The sequence below is a fragment of the Colletotrichum gloeosporioides genome (genome assembly GCF_011800055.1).
Source record: "Colletotrichum gloeosporioides strain Lc1 chromosome Unknown consensus_43, whole genome shotgun sequence".
Lineage (NCBI taxonomy): Eukaryota > Fungi > Ascomycota > Sordariomycetes > Glomerellales > Glomerellaceae > Colletotrichum > Colletotrichum gloeosporioides.
This window is the reverse complement of record NW_025544688.1, coordinates 208,643-224,838: the sequence shown is the minus strand read 5'-3', so window position 1 is coordinate 224,838 and position 16,196 is coordinate 208,643. Positions and strand designations below refer to the sequence as shown.

General features: G+C 54.4%; 7 protein-coding genes across 7 annotated transcripts; 4 read left to right on the top strand and 3 right to left on the bottom strand.

Moving 5' to 3' along the window:
- Positions 1 to 1,346: 1,346 nt before the first annotated feature.
- GCG54_00008635 (Short-chain dehydrogenase reductase 2a) lies at positions 1,347 to 2,714 on the top strand (the record flags this gene model as incomplete). The annotated part of the gene is made up of 3 exons (XM_045408596.1): positions 1,347 to 1,417; positions 1,568 to 1,706; positions 2,061 to 2,714. The coding sequence occupies 3 exons, from the start codon at positions 1,347 to 1,349 to the stop codon at positions 2,712 to 2,714; spliced, it is 864 nt and encodes a 287-aa protein (XP_045264563.1).
- Positions 2,715 to 3,026: 312 nt separating this feature from the next.
- Positions 3,027 to 4,882, bottom strand: GCG54_00008634 (2-methylisocitrate lyase; the record flags this gene model as incomplete). The annotated part of the gene is made up of 2 exons (XM_045408595.1): positions 3,027 to 4,420; positions 4,480 to 4,882. 2 exons carry the CDS (start codon positions 4,880 to 4,882, stop codon positions 3,027 to 3,029), a joined length of 1,797 nt encoding a protein of 598 aa, XP_045264562.1.
- Positions 4,883 to 6,134: 1,252 nt separating this feature from the next.
- GCG54_00008633 (2-methylcitrate synthase) lies at positions 6,135 to 7,669 on the top strand (the record flags this gene model as incomplete). The annotated part of the gene is made up of 3 exons (XM_045408594.1): positions 6,135 to 6,182; positions 6,248 to 7,125; positions 7,174 to 7,669. 3 exons carry the CDS (start codon positions 6,135 to 6,137, stop codon positions 7,667 to 7,669), a joined length of 1,422 nt encoding a protein of 473 aa, XP_045264561.1.
- Positions 7,670 to 9,149: 1,480 nt separating this feature from the next.
- Positions 9,150 to 9,794, top strand: GCG54_00008632 (uncharacterized protein; the record flags this gene model as incomplete). The annotated part of the gene is made up of 1 exon (XM_045408593.1): positions 9,150 to 9,794. One exon carries the CDS (start codon positions 9,150 to 9,152, stop codon positions 9,792 to 9,794), a length of 645 nt encoding a protein of 214 aa, XP_045264560.1.
- A 176-nt stretch (positions 9,795 to 9,970) lies between these two features.
- On the bottom strand, positions 9,971 to 11,215 carry GCG54_00008631 (Aspartate aminotransferase; the record flags this gene model as incomplete). The annotated part of the gene is made up of 3 exons (XM_045408592.1): positions 9,971 to 10,410; positions 10,474 to 10,681; positions 10,730 to 11,215. The coding sequence occupies 3 exons, from the start codon at positions 11,213 to 11,215 to the stop codon at positions 9,971 to 9,973; spliced, it is 1,134 nt and encodes a 377-aa protein (XP_045264559.1).
- Positions 11,216 to 11,945: 730 nt separating this feature from the next.
- Positions 11,946 to 13,120, bottom strand: GCG54_00008630 (uncharacterized protein; the record flags this gene model as incomplete). The annotated part of the gene is made up of 3 exons (XM_045408591.1): positions 11,946 to 12,112; positions 12,168 to 12,638; positions 12,706 to 13,120. 3 exons carry the CDS (start codon positions 13,118 to 13,120, stop codon positions 11,946 to 11,948), a joined length of 1,053 nt encoding a protein of 350 aa, XP_045264558.1.
- Positions 13,121 to 13,972: 852 nt separating this feature from the next.
- GCG54_00008629 (Dehydrogenase patE) lies at positions 13,973 to 15,874 on the top strand (the record flags this gene model as incomplete). The annotated part of the gene is made up of 1 exon (XM_045408590.1): positions 13,973 to 15,874. One exon carries the CDS (start codon positions 13,973 to 13,975, stop codon positions 15,872 to 15,874), a length of 1,902 nt encoding a protein of 633 aa, XP_045264557.1.
- Positions 15,875 to 16,196: the final 322 nt, after the last annotated feature.

Here is a 16,196-nt window from a genome sequence, read left to right as displayed (position 1 = left end):
TGGCCTGCCGCAGCCTTAGCTCGAATCCCAGATGCACTTTCGGATGCACCTAGGGTCTTTTCTTCTTTGTTTGTTTCCATATTTCTTAATTGAGATAGATATACCGACGTTCGTTGATAAGCCTCTGAGAAGAAAAATCGTAACCTGGGGAACCACGCTTCTGAGATTCAGAATCATGCAATTCATCAACCTTCGACCTGGTCTCGCGCTCCCTCAGTCATCCTCCACTGCCCCTCATTACGGGCTCTCACTGTGTCCCACCAGCCTTTTGGTGCCCCTCGGTGGCTCCCCCGTTCCCTCTATCAGCAACGGAGGGGTTGGTTCCTGAGTTGCCGTCATGCCGCGGTGCGCGGTCCTGCGCGGTCCTGGCGGTCTTTGAACCTCTGGCCAACCAAGTTTCACTGATAAGAGATAACGCGATATCGGAGATGCGGCCGTCGAACGCTTTCTTGTCTTCCGTCTTTGGCACTCTCCTACGTGCTTGCAGTGCAGCTGCATTGCGCTTCACCGACGAATCGACGTCGCCTACCATAGACATGATGGCGGAGGCTGGGGCTGGCTGATCACGATCTCTGCGCACATCCATCTCACGATACGAAGCGAAGCCCACCGTATTGCCTTGCCTGGGGCAGACGATGGACTGGGGTTCACCTACCTCAGTGACTTTCGTCTCAGGTGCTCGATATGCGCCGCCGTTGTCGGATCTGCAGTCTATCGGAGCACCTGTGCGACCTCTCCGCTGCCTTCTTGACAGATCCAAGCAGCAAGGCAGCTAATCGTGATGCAGGATCGCCAGAAAGGGGGCCGATGTGTAGCGCGATATGTAACCGCGTCCGCCGTCCGCTCCCGCACGCGCCTTCCCTTGCTTGTATGATGTATCCAGTGCCTACTCCGTGTATGTCTCTGTGTTATCTGCCACGGGAGGCTAAGGCGAGGCAAGGCAAGCACGAAGGAGGGTAGACGTAAAGGTGTTTGGGTGTCTGGTATCATCCATCCGACTATCGTAAGCCATGGAAAGTGGCCGGGGCAGAGGGAACTTGGGCCTGGACCCCGGATTTCCTTGACTCATCTGTTCCATTGTGAAGACCGTCTCCTCCGTCTGCCCCTTCTTCCACCGCTCCATTCTACTAATCCAACCCCGTCCTGGTCTGGTTTAAACAGAGCCCGTCGTCTCGTGGTGTTTTCCAAAACTTCTTCTCTTTTTCATCTTGCCATCTCCCAGAAAACTTATACCCCAACCTCGGCGCTCCTCTTTCTACGACCCCAGCTCATCCGTCCGCCGCATCGCGACCTGCACCCCAACATCACCACATCCGTCTGCAACCCCTTCACAACCAACCGACACAATGGGCTCTGTTCCGACCGAAATCACCGGCAGACTGGCCGGCAAGAACGCCGTCGTCACCGGCGCTGCTGGGTAAGTAAGAAATTTCCCCCTAAAGTCTCTTAGTCGCCTTATCATGAGGGGCGCATTCAGACGAACCCAACGGCTGGGCGTTGAAGATATACGCACGGCAACCCCAATCACCAAGATGCGATAAGCTGACTGTTCCTTTTTCCCAAACAGAGGCATTGGTCTCGAGACCAGCATTCTCTTCGCGAAGGAAGGCGCCAGCGTCATGATGGCCGATATTTCCGCTCCTGCGCTCGACAAGGCCAAGGCCAAGGTTATCCAGCTCGTCCCCACGGCCAAGGTCGACACCAAGGTACGTTTGCCTCTGTACACACTGCACTTGGCGCGCCTGCGTCAAAGCGAATGAGATGTCTTGGAAGATTCCATTCCCGCCCCTCCGATAACCCGCCGAGTCACCCAAAAACACGTTGCACCTGCACCAAACCCATGCGCGCCAGACAAGTGATTGTCTCGCGTCCTGCGCCGACCCAGCACAGGAAAATAAAAATAATTACCCCGCCATTGCCCCGCCATCCATCATCCGTCAATTGCGCCTTGTGCCACCCTCCTTCCCCTACACACGAAACATCGCGACATTGCACCCATTTTGGGTTGTGCGACACTTTCAATCGGGACACCGTAATTCTGACTGGACACGATGCAATAGGTCTGCGATGTTTCCAAGGAGGACCAAGTCAAGGCCCTCGTCGAGTCGGTCGACCCATGGGGCGGTGTGGACGTCATGTTCAACAACGCCGGCATCATGCACGCCCGCGACGACGATGCCGTCAACACTCCCGAGGAGATCTGGGACCTGACCCAGAACATCAACGTCAAGGGTGTTTGGTTCGGTAGCAAGCACGCCGTTCTTGCTCTCCGCCGCGCCGGCAAGAAGAAGGGCTCCATCATCAACACCGCCTCCGTTGTCGCCCTCGTCGGCGCTGCCACTCCCCAGCTTGCCTACACCGCCTCCAAGGGTGCCGTCCTTGCCCTGACCCGTGAGCTCGCCATGGTCCACGCCCGCGAGGGTTACCGCTTCAACTCTCTGTGCCCTGCGCCTCTCAACACCCCCCTCCTCCAGGATTGGCTCGGCGACGACATCCCCAAGCGCATGCGTCGCGAAGTTCACTTCCCCACCGGTCGCTTCGGTGAGGCCATCGAGCAGGCTCAGGCCGTCCTCTTCCTCGCCTCCGATGAGGCCAGCTTCGTCAACGGCCACGACATGGTTGTCGATGGTGGCATGACCAAGGCCTACGTTACCCCCGAGGGTCCTGCGTTGGCTGCGCCGGCGAACAACGCCAGCCTCAACAGCCTCCAGTAAACGAACAGGCTACGTGATCCGATACCATTTTCCGATAAACAATATACAAGGCACTGGAGTTTGGCGCGATAGGCAAAGAGCTGGGGAGATTGGTTGATGGTCATGATGATGAAATTGTGAATAGACGCTTGAAATGCTTCACCGTCCGTGGGATTTCGTCGTCGGGGAGACACAGCATAGTGATGCATCAAGGGTTGCAAGCATAGTACTTGATTCAACATATCCAATTGATTTTGTTCATTCAAAGTTGGCTACACAGATCCTCAACGCCGCCCAATGCTGTCTTGTTATCTGGTGATTGTATCTTTATAGTTAGTGGAACTGGCTCTCGGTGTTGCCCTCGCCCATGCTCTTGCTGCTCGAGCTTCCGCTCTGAATAGCCCCGAGGATGCCGTCAATGTAGCTGGCGCCGCTCCACTTCTGGTGCGTCAACACGTCACAGCCGCCCTCCTTCTCGCGCCTCTGCACAAGGTTGACGTACGCCAACATGCCGTCCGTCTTGAACTCCCGCGCCAGCTCGTTAGTGATGGTGGCGTTGGAGTGCAGACCCGCGAGGGAGATGAGCTGCAGCACGAAGCCCTCCTTGGCAATATCCCAGATGAAGCTCTTGAGCGTCTCGTCCGTGAAGCCGTGCGCCATCCAGTTGAACGACGGGCTTAGGTTGTACACAAGTCCCTTGCCGGGGAGGACCTTTCGCACGGCTCTGGCCAGCTTCGATGCAACCTCGACGTTTGGATCGCCCGTCTCGACCCACAGGAGGTCGGCGTAAGGGCCGAAGGCAATGGCGCGCTTCGTGGCGGCCTCCATGCCGGCGCGGAAGTGGTAGAAGCCCTCGCGAGTGCGGGGAATGTCCCACGAGAAGTAGACGGGGGTCTTTGTGTGCTGGTTGACGAGCTTGCGGCGCTGGGAGATGCCCATGTCGCGGTTCTTGCGCGTGGCCTCGAGATAAGAGTCAATCTTGGCCTGGGAGACACCCTCCTTCTGCATGTGTGCGACAGCAGCCTCGTCAAACGTCACAAGCTTGGTAGACTTGACCCAGTTAGCCTCGAACGAGTCAATCTCAGCGCCTGCCGCGCCCTTGGCCTCCATGGCCTGGATGGTCTCGGCCAGGGGCTCGAGCTGCGGGTCAGCGACTCCGAGGATGAACTCGTGGTCGCGGACGTCGATGGCGCTGCTGATGAGCTTGCCGCTCTCCGAGTCTGTCCTGGCGAGGACGAGGTTCTCGCATCCCATGACGTCCCACTGGAAGCGGGCCGCGTTGAGGCGGTTGATGTGCTCTCCGGTAGGCACGAGGACCTTGCCGGCGAGATGGCCGCACTTCTTGCCGCCGTGCAGCTGGTCCTCAAAGTGTACCGCCGCAGCGCCGTTCTCCGCGAAGAGCTTGGCGAGCTTGAGCACGGCAGAGAGACCTCCGTGCCCGGTGTCACCGTCGGCAACGATGGGCCGCAGGTAGTCTGTGTAGGGTGTGCTGGCGCGCTGCTCCGGCGTGAGCTTTCGTCTGGCATCCCACTGCTTGCGGTCGTGCATCGATTGGGCCTTGGCGAGGCGCTGGACCTGGTTCGGTACGGTGTTGTAGGGGTAGTCGCCGAAGTCGGGAGACACCTCGTTGGTGGATGTGAGGAGGGACGAGCAGGCCCAGCCGGAAATGTAGAGGACCTCTTGGTGCGGCGCTTGCTGGGTCATCTGGACGGGATCGATAGCGCCCACTACCTCGCAGAGTCAGTAACCTGTAGCAACATCACGTCGGGCTCTGGACGCTTCTTACTTGTGTGGATGGGCTTGCCCTCGGCGATGCGCTCTTGCACCAGGTTGAAGAGCTTTCTCGCCATGACAGAGCTGGGATAGAACTGTTGCTGAGAACCACGCTTGGAGACGACATCAGCGGCACTGTAGGGGCGCTTGATGCCCTCGTATCTGGGTGACCGCCACCATGCCTCGACTTCTTTGATCTGTGCCTCGTACAGGTCGTCTTCGGCAGCGCCCGCCTTCCTGGATTCGGGGAGGAGCTGGAACGCATCGCTGGATGGAGCTGCAGAGAAGGGGTTCGCGGGGGCCTGTGCCATGCTGCGGGTTGTCGAGATGCAGCGCAGGGCAACGGCTGGAGTGACTGTCGGTCGCGGGACAGGAGTCCTTCGGGAGACTGCGCGTGCAGCAGCTCTCCGCAACATTGTGGCTTGTTTGGGTATGCAATAGCTAGGTGATGGACGCAAGTTAAGACCAGTCTCTGGAGGGGTAATATTGTCGGTTAGGTATTCTGACAACCACCTAGTCAGCAAGGGCGCAACACGGATATTCCCAGGTACATGGACTTTGGCACTGAGAGAAGACAAATCCGAGCGGAACCGGTTCGGCGTTCGGTAGAAGCAACTTACATAAGATGGCTATGCCCTCATTCCTTTCGACCGTCTCCTGGAAATAACGTGGATAATACGCAAAACAGCATCGGCCACAGTTAGCCGGGCGAAAGCGAGGGTTGGGCCTTGGTAAGCAACGGCAAAGAGATGGCCGCCGTCAACGGCTCGCGCAGCCCACGTGAAGACCCAGGAGGGACACTTCGATCAATTGGCCAATTGACATGCCTCTGACCCGCCAGAGCCCCTCGGCTTGCCTCGGTCCAGTCCCTCTTCCCCTCAGACGTGGGCCACTTACGGGGGGTCTCCGTGTCCCGCAGCCAGTGAGGGGGCACGGATAGTGAGCAACGAGCTCCTCAGTGAGGTCAACCCGCACTGCCCGCGCTGCCCGCTACCCGCTAATCGTGGAGGAGGAAGGTGGGAAAAGCTGGGGTCCCGCCCCCGTATCCCCCACTGCCACTGCACTAGAATGCTCCTCGTCTGGCAATAACGGCAAGGCGAATGTGCCCGTGGACTGAAAACCTACCAGCCACCGTCGGTATGGGTACCCGTACTGCTATTCAGTTGAAAGCATTAGGGAAACAGGTACTTATCTCAGTGGAAGTGTTTTGCAGTGAGAGACCCGTAACATGCACAGAAACACCCCGAGTGAGCTCCCATGCATGTTGCTCCGGTACAAGCATGGCAACCCCCTTGGGGCGCGTCAATGCTCCTGGCCCAGGCTTCTCCAACCTCGGGCTAAACTCATGGTCTGTCTCGGCCTAAGGTAACGTAGGTAAGGTAAGCTGTGTCGGCCATGTACCGTACGCCGCCTCCAAGAGCTTCCCGGAGCATATTTGTCTCTTTTCTCGTCCTCCAAATCTTCCACCGCCGCCGCATCTTCCTCCCAAATCATAACCATCCAGCTGGACAATTCAATCTGTTGACCTAGCCAGCCGTGACATAGCAGGTCTGATACCAGTCAAGCTCTTTTACATAGGGCTGCTTCTTACCCGTCACTTTCACCCCTCTAAATACCCCTCCTTCACTCCTCTTCTCTCCCTTGAGCTTCCCCGCGACCGGCTAGACAATGGCGATGAACGTCACGCGAAGCACCAGAGCTCTGGGAGCTCTGCGGGTATGTTGAGAAGCCCTTACCGAGCTTCGCTCAACTTCAAAACACTCATGGCTAACTCGAACAAGCCCCTGGCAGCTCGCTGTGCTCTCAATGCCCGCCAGTACTCCTCTTCTTCCGAACCAGACCTCAAGACCACCCTCAAACAGGTCATCCCCGCCAAGCGGGAGCTCCTGAAGAAGGTCAAGGCCCACTCCGACAAGGTCATTGGCGAGGTCAAGGTCGAGAACACCCTCGGCGGCATGCGCGGTCTCAAGGCCATGGTTTGGGAGGGTTCAGTCCTCGACGCGAACGAGGGCATTCGCTTCCACGGAAGAACCATCAAGGACTGCCAAAAGGAGCTCCCCAAGGGAAAGACGGGAACAGAGATGCTTCCCGAGGCCATGTTCTGGCTTCTTCTGACCGGTCAGGTCCCCTCCACAAACCAAGTTCGCAAGTTCTCTCGCGAGCTCGCCGAACAGGCTCAGCTTCCCGCTTTCGTCAACAAGATGCTCGACGACTTCCCCACAGACCTGCACCCAATGACCCAGTTCGCCATCGCCGTCTCTTCCCTAAACTACACTTCCAAATTCGCCAAGGCTTACGAGCAGGGTCTCAACAAGGCTGACTACTGGGAGCCCACCTTCGACGACGCCATCTCTCTACTGGCCAAGCTTCCCACCATTGCCGCCAAGATCTACCAGAACTCCTACAAGGGCGGCGGTGCCCTCCCTGCCGAGGTCGACCTCGAGCAGGATTGGTCTTACAACTTCGCTGCTATGCTTGGTAAGGGTGGCAAGAAGAACGAGAATTTCCAGGATCTTCTGAGGCTCTACCTCGCACTCCACGGTGACCACGAGGGAGGCAACGTCTCCGCCCACGCCACCCACTTGGTTGGCAGCGCTCTCAGCGATGTCTTCCTCAGCTACAGCGCCGGTCTGCAGGGTCTTGCCGGACCTCTACACGGGTGAGTTGACCAATGTTGCATCCGCAATCAGTAGCTAACAGGAGACAGACTCGCCGCTCAAGAGGTTCTCCGATGGATCCTCCAGATGAAGGACAACATCCCCAAATCCTACTCCGACAAGGACGTCAACGACTACCTGTGGTCCACTCTCAACTCCGGCAGAGTCGTTCCTGGATACGGCCACGCCGTTCTCCGCAAGCCCGACCCTCGTTTCGAGGCCCTGATGGACTATGCCGCCGCGCGACCCGAGATTGCTCAGGACCCAGTCTTCCAGCTGGTGGAGAAGAACAGCCGCATCGCTCCTGAGGTCCTCAAGAAGCACGGCAAGACCAAGAACCCCTACCCCAACGTCGACTCCAGCTCCGGTGTCCTCTTCCACCACTACGGCTTCCACGAGACGCTTTACTACACCGCCACCTTTGGCGTCTCTCGTGGTCTTGGCCCCCTTGCACAGCTCATCTGGGACCGCGCTCTCGGCCTGCCCATTGAGCGTCCCAAGAGCATCAACTTGGAGGGCATCCTCAAGCAGGTTGAGGGTGCTTAAGGACGGGAATGAAGAAATATGAGTGAACGTGGAAAAGTCTTCCTAAAATGAATCACGTAAAGTCATGCTATCTAGATCTAGCCGGAGTTCACTGTAAAGTTTGAATTGGATGTTACTCAATACGCCGGCGTATGCTACCATGCGACCCGCATCTCCAGATTAAAGGAGGTTCTCGACTGACCCATCCACAATTGCTATTGATGCATAAGAGCGTAGAGGGTTAGAGCAATAGTCCAGTCCCCTCGTGGCCAGTCACTGCAATGCCACTTGGCATAAAATATGGACGTAGCCATCAACTGTTGGGTGTACGTAAATGAATCCACGAGGGTCACCTGATGGTTTTGGCCCCATTCGACATAGTGGACACCACGACAGACCTGATATTACCTGCATCTCGTGTTGGGGCCTCCGGTTCAGCTTCACGCAACTTAATATCGAGAGTATATTTGCCAGACGAACACGGCCTCGGAGTTGATTGTCAGTAGCAATTCAGCCTGTAAGCTGAGACCATCGAGGCGCTACCGTGCGGCTGGGCTCATATTATCTGGCGAAGTCGGAACGGTCATTGCTATTAACCGGGCTCGCCCAATAAGACTGATCCTCGGTACGCGCCGGATATTCAGGGTCCTCCTACTGAATACGGTTAGTATGGAGCTTCAATCTTTGGCGCTGGGCGGTATCACCGTTCGAACTCCCGGTTGGAACATAGGGTTTGTTAAGTATCCATCACAGGTCGTATGAGAGATATCCATCAACTACTCTGAGGAGCACCGGCAGGTCAGACTCATAATGCCGCACCTCTGTGACCCAATGCTCCAAACAGGCTCCAATGAAGACTGGGGAGAAAAGAAATAACTAGAAACTCTTCCATGTAAGAGGCACATTGATAGATCAAATCGCACACCATTCCAGGTTTCAAACAGCCTTCTCATTATTCGATCTTGAAGATAACAGTACGGAAGCACCCCTTCTCATGAGACGCTCATGCATGTTAGAAAGGTCTTCAATAGTCTCGGGCGTTTCTGCAAGCTCCAGGGAATAGCGGTTTTGGTTCAATTTCGATTCATTTGCATCCTTTCAACCGCAAATTGGGCGACATTCTGTTGCAGCATGACCAATTGGAAGTGCTGAGGCCTTTATGGTACAACAGTACGGACACTAAAATAGACAAGCGTCAATAGAATTTGGTAAAGATTGAAGTTAACGTATGAGAATCAGATGGGCCTTTTCTCATGCAGTAGTGGCATTGATTCGTGCCGCGAACCTCGTATCGTGACCCGGACCCTCGCTCTTTCACTTGGTCCTTGTCAACGACACCAGAAGAGTCTTCTTTATTGGAGTCAATAACGCTGCTTCTTGAGAATCTAGCAGTATCATCCTACGTATAAATAAGCAGGTAGCTCCGGTGTTTCTCATCACGCAGCAATAGCACCACCTCCATCCTTGATCCCCATCGCATCATTTGACACTCATAATCACAATGAAGAACTTCCTCTTGTTTCTTCTTCCCGTTCTCGCCACTGCTACGCCCCTGGGGCCGACAGGCGTCTCGGACACCCCCGACCCCAAAGAGATTCAGATCGTCGGCTCCAGCTTCTCCGGCAGCGGTTGCCCCCAGGGCTCCGTCTCGACCACAATCTCCCCTGACCGCACCGTCATCACCTTTGGCTTCGACCTTTTCCAGACCTACATTGGCCCTGGGCTCTCCATCGCCGACCGTACCAAGAACTGCGCCCTCCATCTTAGTCTCAAGTACCCTGGTGGCTTCCAGTTCGCCGTCGTGGAGAGCACCTATCACGGCTACGCCCAGCTCGACGAGGGAGTCACTGGGACGTTCTTCTCCACCTACTTCTTCTCTCAAGATGCCTCATCCACGACCACCACTCAGACCTCCATCTCTGGCGGGGGCATCTGGAAAGATGGACAGGTGTACACCAAGCAGGATAGCATCCCGACTGCATCGATTATCTGGGCCCCATGCGGTGCAACGGGCATTCTCAACGTCAACAACCGCATCGCACTGACTTCCAAGAATGCGACGTCTTATGGTGCCATCACTGACGATGACGCTACCGTTGCCTTTACCCAGCAGGTCAACGTAAAGTGGCAAGCTTGCAAGGCCTGATCAATTAAATGACTGATCAACCAAGTCAGACGACGTAAAATCAACTTCATCGAGACAATAAGCAGTTGGGATGTTTTCTTTGATGTTATTCGGTACTAGTTCATAGTCAAGATGCGAATTTCAAGTCAATCAAGCCTGTATACGAAGCCAACACCAGATCCCCAATGTGATGAAACTCACGACCTTTCTTCAAGATATTTGCCCAGTTTTTCCAAGCCTTCCTTCAACAAATCTGTGCGACACACATATCCGAACCGCATCTGCCCCTCAAACTCGACCCCTTGCCCGAAGCAGGTTGAGCCAGGCATGACAAGAACACCGGTGGCCTTTAGAATCTCCAGGCAGAAATCGGCATCGTTCACAAGCTTGCCGTTTCTCTTGAAACCAATCATGGCAGTGGTGCCAGCAGTGGGTTTGATCTCCCAGAAGCAGGAAGAACTGTGCTTGTTGATGAAATCCTCAACGAGAGCAAGGTTGGTTCTCGCAAGCTCAATGTTCCTCTTCAGAAGGTTCGGCCTCACCGCATCTGAGAGCGCGTAACCTGCCACTCTGTCGTCCAGTTGCGAAACGCTGATTGTGGTGTAGTTACGAGCGCTCTTGATGGCGTCGATGATGGCTGGGTCTCTGGACGCAATCCACCCCAATCAGATGCCTGCGAGAGAAAATGCCTTGGACATACTAGATGTGGAGACCGTCTTCTCATATCCCAGGGACAGGATGGATGGGGGAACGGGTTCCCCCTCAGGCAGGCTGTGGAATAGAGGGCGGTAGACCTCGTCCGCCATGACGATGATGCCCCTAGCTTTGGCGAAGTCGATAATGTCAAGCAGGACTGGCTTTGGCGTTGTCGCTCCAGTAGGGTTGTTTGGGTTGTTAATGATGATCATCTGGTGAGATGTTAGCTTAGCTGCCAATTGATCGCTCGTGATTCAAACCTTTGTGTTCTTTTGAACCAAACCCTCAAGCTCCTTAACGTCGGGAATGTATCGGTTTTCTGGCTTCGTCTTCCACAGAGTGACCTCTGCCCCAAGGCTCTTGGGGACTTCGTAAAGCTGTTGGTACGTGGGGTAGATGCAGATGACATGATCACCTGGGCCGACCAGACTGTACAGGAGAAGGAAGTTGGCGACTATGGCTCCTTGAGTGACGACAACCTGGTCGCTGGGAAGGTCTCCCGAAGCTTCATCTCGGTACAGATTGGCAATGTTTTGGCGCGTTTCTTCCGAGCCATAGATTGCGCCATAGGTGAGTCGTCTGGTTGCTATGTCAAGCGGGCCGGGAACGGTAGGGTCGGAAGATAACTGAGTGAGTTCTTGAATAGACACTGACTCGCAACAGGTCTCGGCAAGATTGAGGGCTCCTGGTGTGGTTTCCAGGCGATCCATCCACTCCTCCACCTCGAAAGGCTTGACTTGAACCATAATGTCGGGTTATAGTTGGTGATTGAATCTGGGAGAGGAGCACCGAGGGCAGAGTTTCACTGATAAGGGAGTGTGTCGATTACCCGAAGTCTAGGAAGCAAGACGTCTGGAGGGTGGTGTCGACGGCGAAACCTTTAAATAGTCCCAGGATCTTGCGCACTCCCTCTTCGATCCTCAAACAATATTGTCAACTCCACTTAGCAGCGTCTTGATTGACATTTTGCGCCCTCCCGGTGGTCTTGTCAAGCTCAAAGACATGAGACCGTGCGGAAGGAACCCCACTTGGGAACCTTCGGAAGGCAACTCGAAACGAGCTTTTACTTGGAGTCAGGCATTAAAAAGCAGGTATGGACGAAATCCGAAGAGCGTAGAAGCTCGGGAAAGTCGCCTGAGACTCAGTAATTTGTGCGATGGAACCTAACTTGAATAAGTTATGCTGTCTGCTGTTTGGTACATAGCAGTAGCGCCGACTGACCATATGAATTATTTACATCTCATTGGCTTGGACGCCTAAATTTCCATTTCTAGAAGTCCCCACATTCACCTGCCGGCATCTAAGAAGTAAACTCCGGCAAACTTGGGGGTTCGCCACAATGAGGGACAACTCGTCTGTGCCCTTCCACAAGCACCCAATGCTGCGCAGTGATTCAAAAGATTTTCTAGTCGTTTTTTTCTGTCCCCTTTTCTTCCCTTCCGAACTGGGTGCTTCCTCTCTTGGTGCGGAAGCATGCTATGTCATGTACGAAATAATGACCTTCTTCTCGTCCTCAGGCTCGAACTTCCATGCGCCAATGTCATAGTCCTTCAATGACACTCTCATAAAGCGACAAGTAATATTCCGAGGGCAGAATAGAACTCCGAACAGATCGCATTGCAGAGAAAAAGCGACCTTGGTCCCTGGTGCAGTGATGCCGCAAGAAGAACAATCAGTTGGACCAAATCTCGGGTTCACTGAAAGTGATGGTCGCGTTCTCGAGTTTGATTCCTGCATTGAAACGCAAAAGTCCTGGCCAGAAGTTTGGGAAGTATTCATCGCCCACCGCGTTGGTGTTCCCTTCCCCTTCAACGTCCCCATCTCCTTGGTCCAGGTCATAAACGCCCAAAGAAGCGTTGTCAGTGACCTGGCCCGGCACAGTGGCCGCCCAGTGATTCGTACCTGCCAGTTCTCCATAGGTACTGCTTGCGGACGGCAGAGGCGGCTGTGCCAGGGTCGCGTTGACTCCGAGTATCTTGTACAGATCGGTACTGAAAGGCAAACCGTTCACCAAGTCTGGCTTGAATGTAGCCTTGAACCAAGGCTTCTTCGCGGGCGTAGATTCGCTCAGATCGCCCGTGGTATCATGTGGGTAGATTTTGACCGTGGTTTCGCCATTCTCCTTCTCAGTCCAGTCAAAACGAGCCAAATGCTTTGGGATGTTCCAGTCTGTGATATATCAGTGATTTGCCCCAACTCTGAGTAAAGGCGACGGATGCAACTGGTTGAAACATACTCGTTCTTCCGTTCCAGCAGGTGTACTTCTGGCTGACATAGATGCGGCTGACCCTGACATTTTTCTTCTCTTCGCGTTCACCCTCGGCGTTGGTGTGGTTGTACTTGAAGAACCCAGGCACAATGAGCAGTTCATCATACGGTCCGACAGGGCTCTCGCTGTATCGAATGATCTGAATCATGCCCAAAATACCCAGATACTCACCCTCGGTAGCCGAAGCATACTGTCGCTCCAGAGGTGGAAATGCCTTGTTCGGAAGGTCATCCGACAGAGGGACCAGGGTGATGGAGTAGACAGTACCCTTCAAAGTCCACGGTGCAGGCGCAAGTTCAATCGGAGCGGTCGAGTTGTTGTCCCACTGGGCCGCAGATAGCCCAGCAATGACAGCGAACAGACACGAAGCACTGAACTTCATGGTCGTGTCGAGATACCGATGGCAATATCCAAACAACCACGCTAAGATTACAGGGCAGCACAGTCGTTAAATACACATTTGTTGGTTCAAATTTGGCTTGCAAACTTGCTCAGACAGGGATTGCCTCAACCTTTCGATAAGGCTCTCGGCAGTGTGCGAGTGGCAGGCCCTTTTCCGGCAAGTACATCGCCATGGACCCTCACATCAGGGTCTCATTGCGGAAATTCATTCGAAGCTCACTTATGATTTCGCAGATCCCCATTTCTGCGATTCTTGTCAGAATTGACAATCCGCTGGCCCGCATATCCACAAGTTCAGTTCTCGCAACTCAATTCGTCAAGTATCCCTAGCACTGCTTACACCCGCCCTTGTCAAACTCGTGCCTCCCATGTCTTCTCAACGTTATGACCAATTAGCGAAGGGCGTCAGTGCTTGCGGAGGGTTACACTGACGGGTGGATTGTCAGTCTTAAGTGGAAATGTTACGCTGTAGGGCAAAGACAGTGGATCCAGGGTACGCTGGCAATGGAGACCGAAGAGACGACACATAAGGCATCTTCGGATTCATTCTTGTTGCACTGACTCTTGTGCCCTGCTAGGAGGCCAATATGGTTGTAAAGGGTGTTCAATTGGGAATGATCAACGGAATTCCGGCAAATGGGAAATAACCACCAATGATGGCGGACGGGAAGCTGCAGCCTTCCGTCACACAAGCATCGGAAGTCAGCCGGGACGGTGTAACTGTTCGAATGCTGGACACGAGCTTGGCTACCTCTTTATAAAACTCTTTCGTTTCCAATATGTCATCCACGTTCAGATGTAACTCGCCTGCACCTTCTCACTCGGTCTCAAAATGCTTCTCTTTAAATTCTTAGTTCTTTCATCAGTCACAGCACTTCCCGTACTTAATCCGGTACTCGACCCCATCACCGGCAGCATTTGGACAACACTGGATGGTCTTGTTCATACGTCTCTGGGCGGTCTCACAGGCACAGTCGGTCTAGAACAGGCATACGATTATGTCGTTGTCGGGGGCGGTACGGCTGGCAACACCATTGCCTACCGTCTTGCAGAAGCTGGACATACCGTCGCCATTGTCGAGGCCGGGCTTTCTTACCAAGTTGGCAAACCCATCATTGGACCTGCACCTCTCGGCGACATCATCGGCGTCGGATCCAACCCAGTCGACAGCATACCAACCGTGGACTATGGGCTGAAGACTGTCCCTCAAGTTGGTGCGGGGGGGCGCGAGATGCACTACCCGCAGGGGAAGTGTCTTGGTGGCACATCGGCTCTGAACTTTATGATCCACCATCGACCGAACCGTGGCGCATTGGACGCTTGGGCCGATGCTGTTGGTGATGATAGTTACAGATTCGACCAGTTTCTCCCATTTTTCCGGAAAAGCTTTACGTTTACGCCTCCAAACACGAAACCCCGCCTGTCGAATGCAACCACCACATACTTCGAGAGCGACTTCGATGCCTCGTCGAATTCTCACATTCAGGTGACTTACGCCAACTGGACACCCGTATGGTCAACATGGGCAGCCAAGGGGTTTGAGGCGCTGGGAATGAAGTTGACGGACCGCTTCAATCAGGGCGTGCTGGATGGGTACCATTATGCTCAGACAACGATAGATCCCAGAGCACAGGTCCGGTCTACCTCGGCTGAATTCGTTTATGCGGCAAGAGACACCAATATGAGCGATAAGCTCACAGTCTACCTGGGTACTCGAGCCAATAAGGTGCGCTTCGATGAAGACAAGAAAGCCACTGGCGTTGAGGTCACTGCCCTGGGTCAGCTGAAGCATACGATCACTGCGAGGAAGGAGGTTATTCTTTCAGCCGGTGCCATTCACACACCACAACTGTTGATGTTGTCTGGTATTGGACCTGCAGAGCATCTTGCAGAGCACGACATTGATGTTATCGCAGACCGTCCAGGGGTGGGACGCAACCTCACTGATCACGCGCTATTTGGCCCAACATATCAGGTGACCTTCGACACACTCAACAAAGTTCTCGGAGATCCTGCCACTCTTTCTAAAGCCGTCCTAGACTATGGACTCACCCAGACAGGTCCACTGACAAGCAATGTGGCCGAGTTTCTAGCCTGGGAGAGAATGCCCAGCAGCGCCAACTTAAGCGAGTCAACCTGGTCTCAGCTTCTATCGTTCCCTAAAGACTGGCCTCATATCGAGTACTTCCCGGCTGCGGGCCATATCGGCTCCTTCAACATTCCATGGTTGGACCAGCCAAAGGATGGGAAAATGTACGCTGCCATCATTGCGGCGTTGGCTGCGCCCCTCTCCAGAGGCAACGTATCACTTGCCAGCAACTCACCCTCGGATCATCCGCTCGTAAATCCGAATTGGTTGACCCATCCAGGTGACTTGGAGGTCGCGGTGGCCATGTACAAGCGTATTCGCGACGTCTTCAACACGGATGCGGTGCGAAGCGTTCGCGCCAGCGATGCAGAGTATTGGCCAGGCGCAGATGCAAAGACGGATGAGGAAATTCTGGCTACCATTCGGTCAAGCGTGATGGCGGTTATGCATGCCTCTTGCACTGCACGTATGGGACACCGAGATGATCCCACGGCTGTGACAGATAATTTGGCCCGGGTGATTGGGGTTGACCAGCTTCGCGTCGTGGATGCGAGTTCAATGGCACTGCTACCGCCTGGACATCCCCAAGCACTTATATACGCCTTTGCTGAGAAGATAGCGGATTCGGTTATTCGAGAACTGTAGTAGAAGTAAAATGATCCGTATATTTCTCATGCAAGCATATCCACCAAAATGCGAACTCAACTCAACCGCCGACCCAAGTTCGAAGAGCGCACTTCTACCGCCACGATCATTAGGATACAGCCCACTACCAATGAGAGATCATCCTATGGCTAGTCACTGTGGCGTTCGATGTTTGCGGACAAGTTTCAAAGCGTATCTGCAACAAATTCGTATTGGATGTCTATCAAGGTAAAGGACGAACGAACCATTTCTCTGTGTTATCCAGCCAGCAGAACGCAGGCATCGCTGCAAGGCGGAAACCCCTCCAGGTATGCATCTGTCT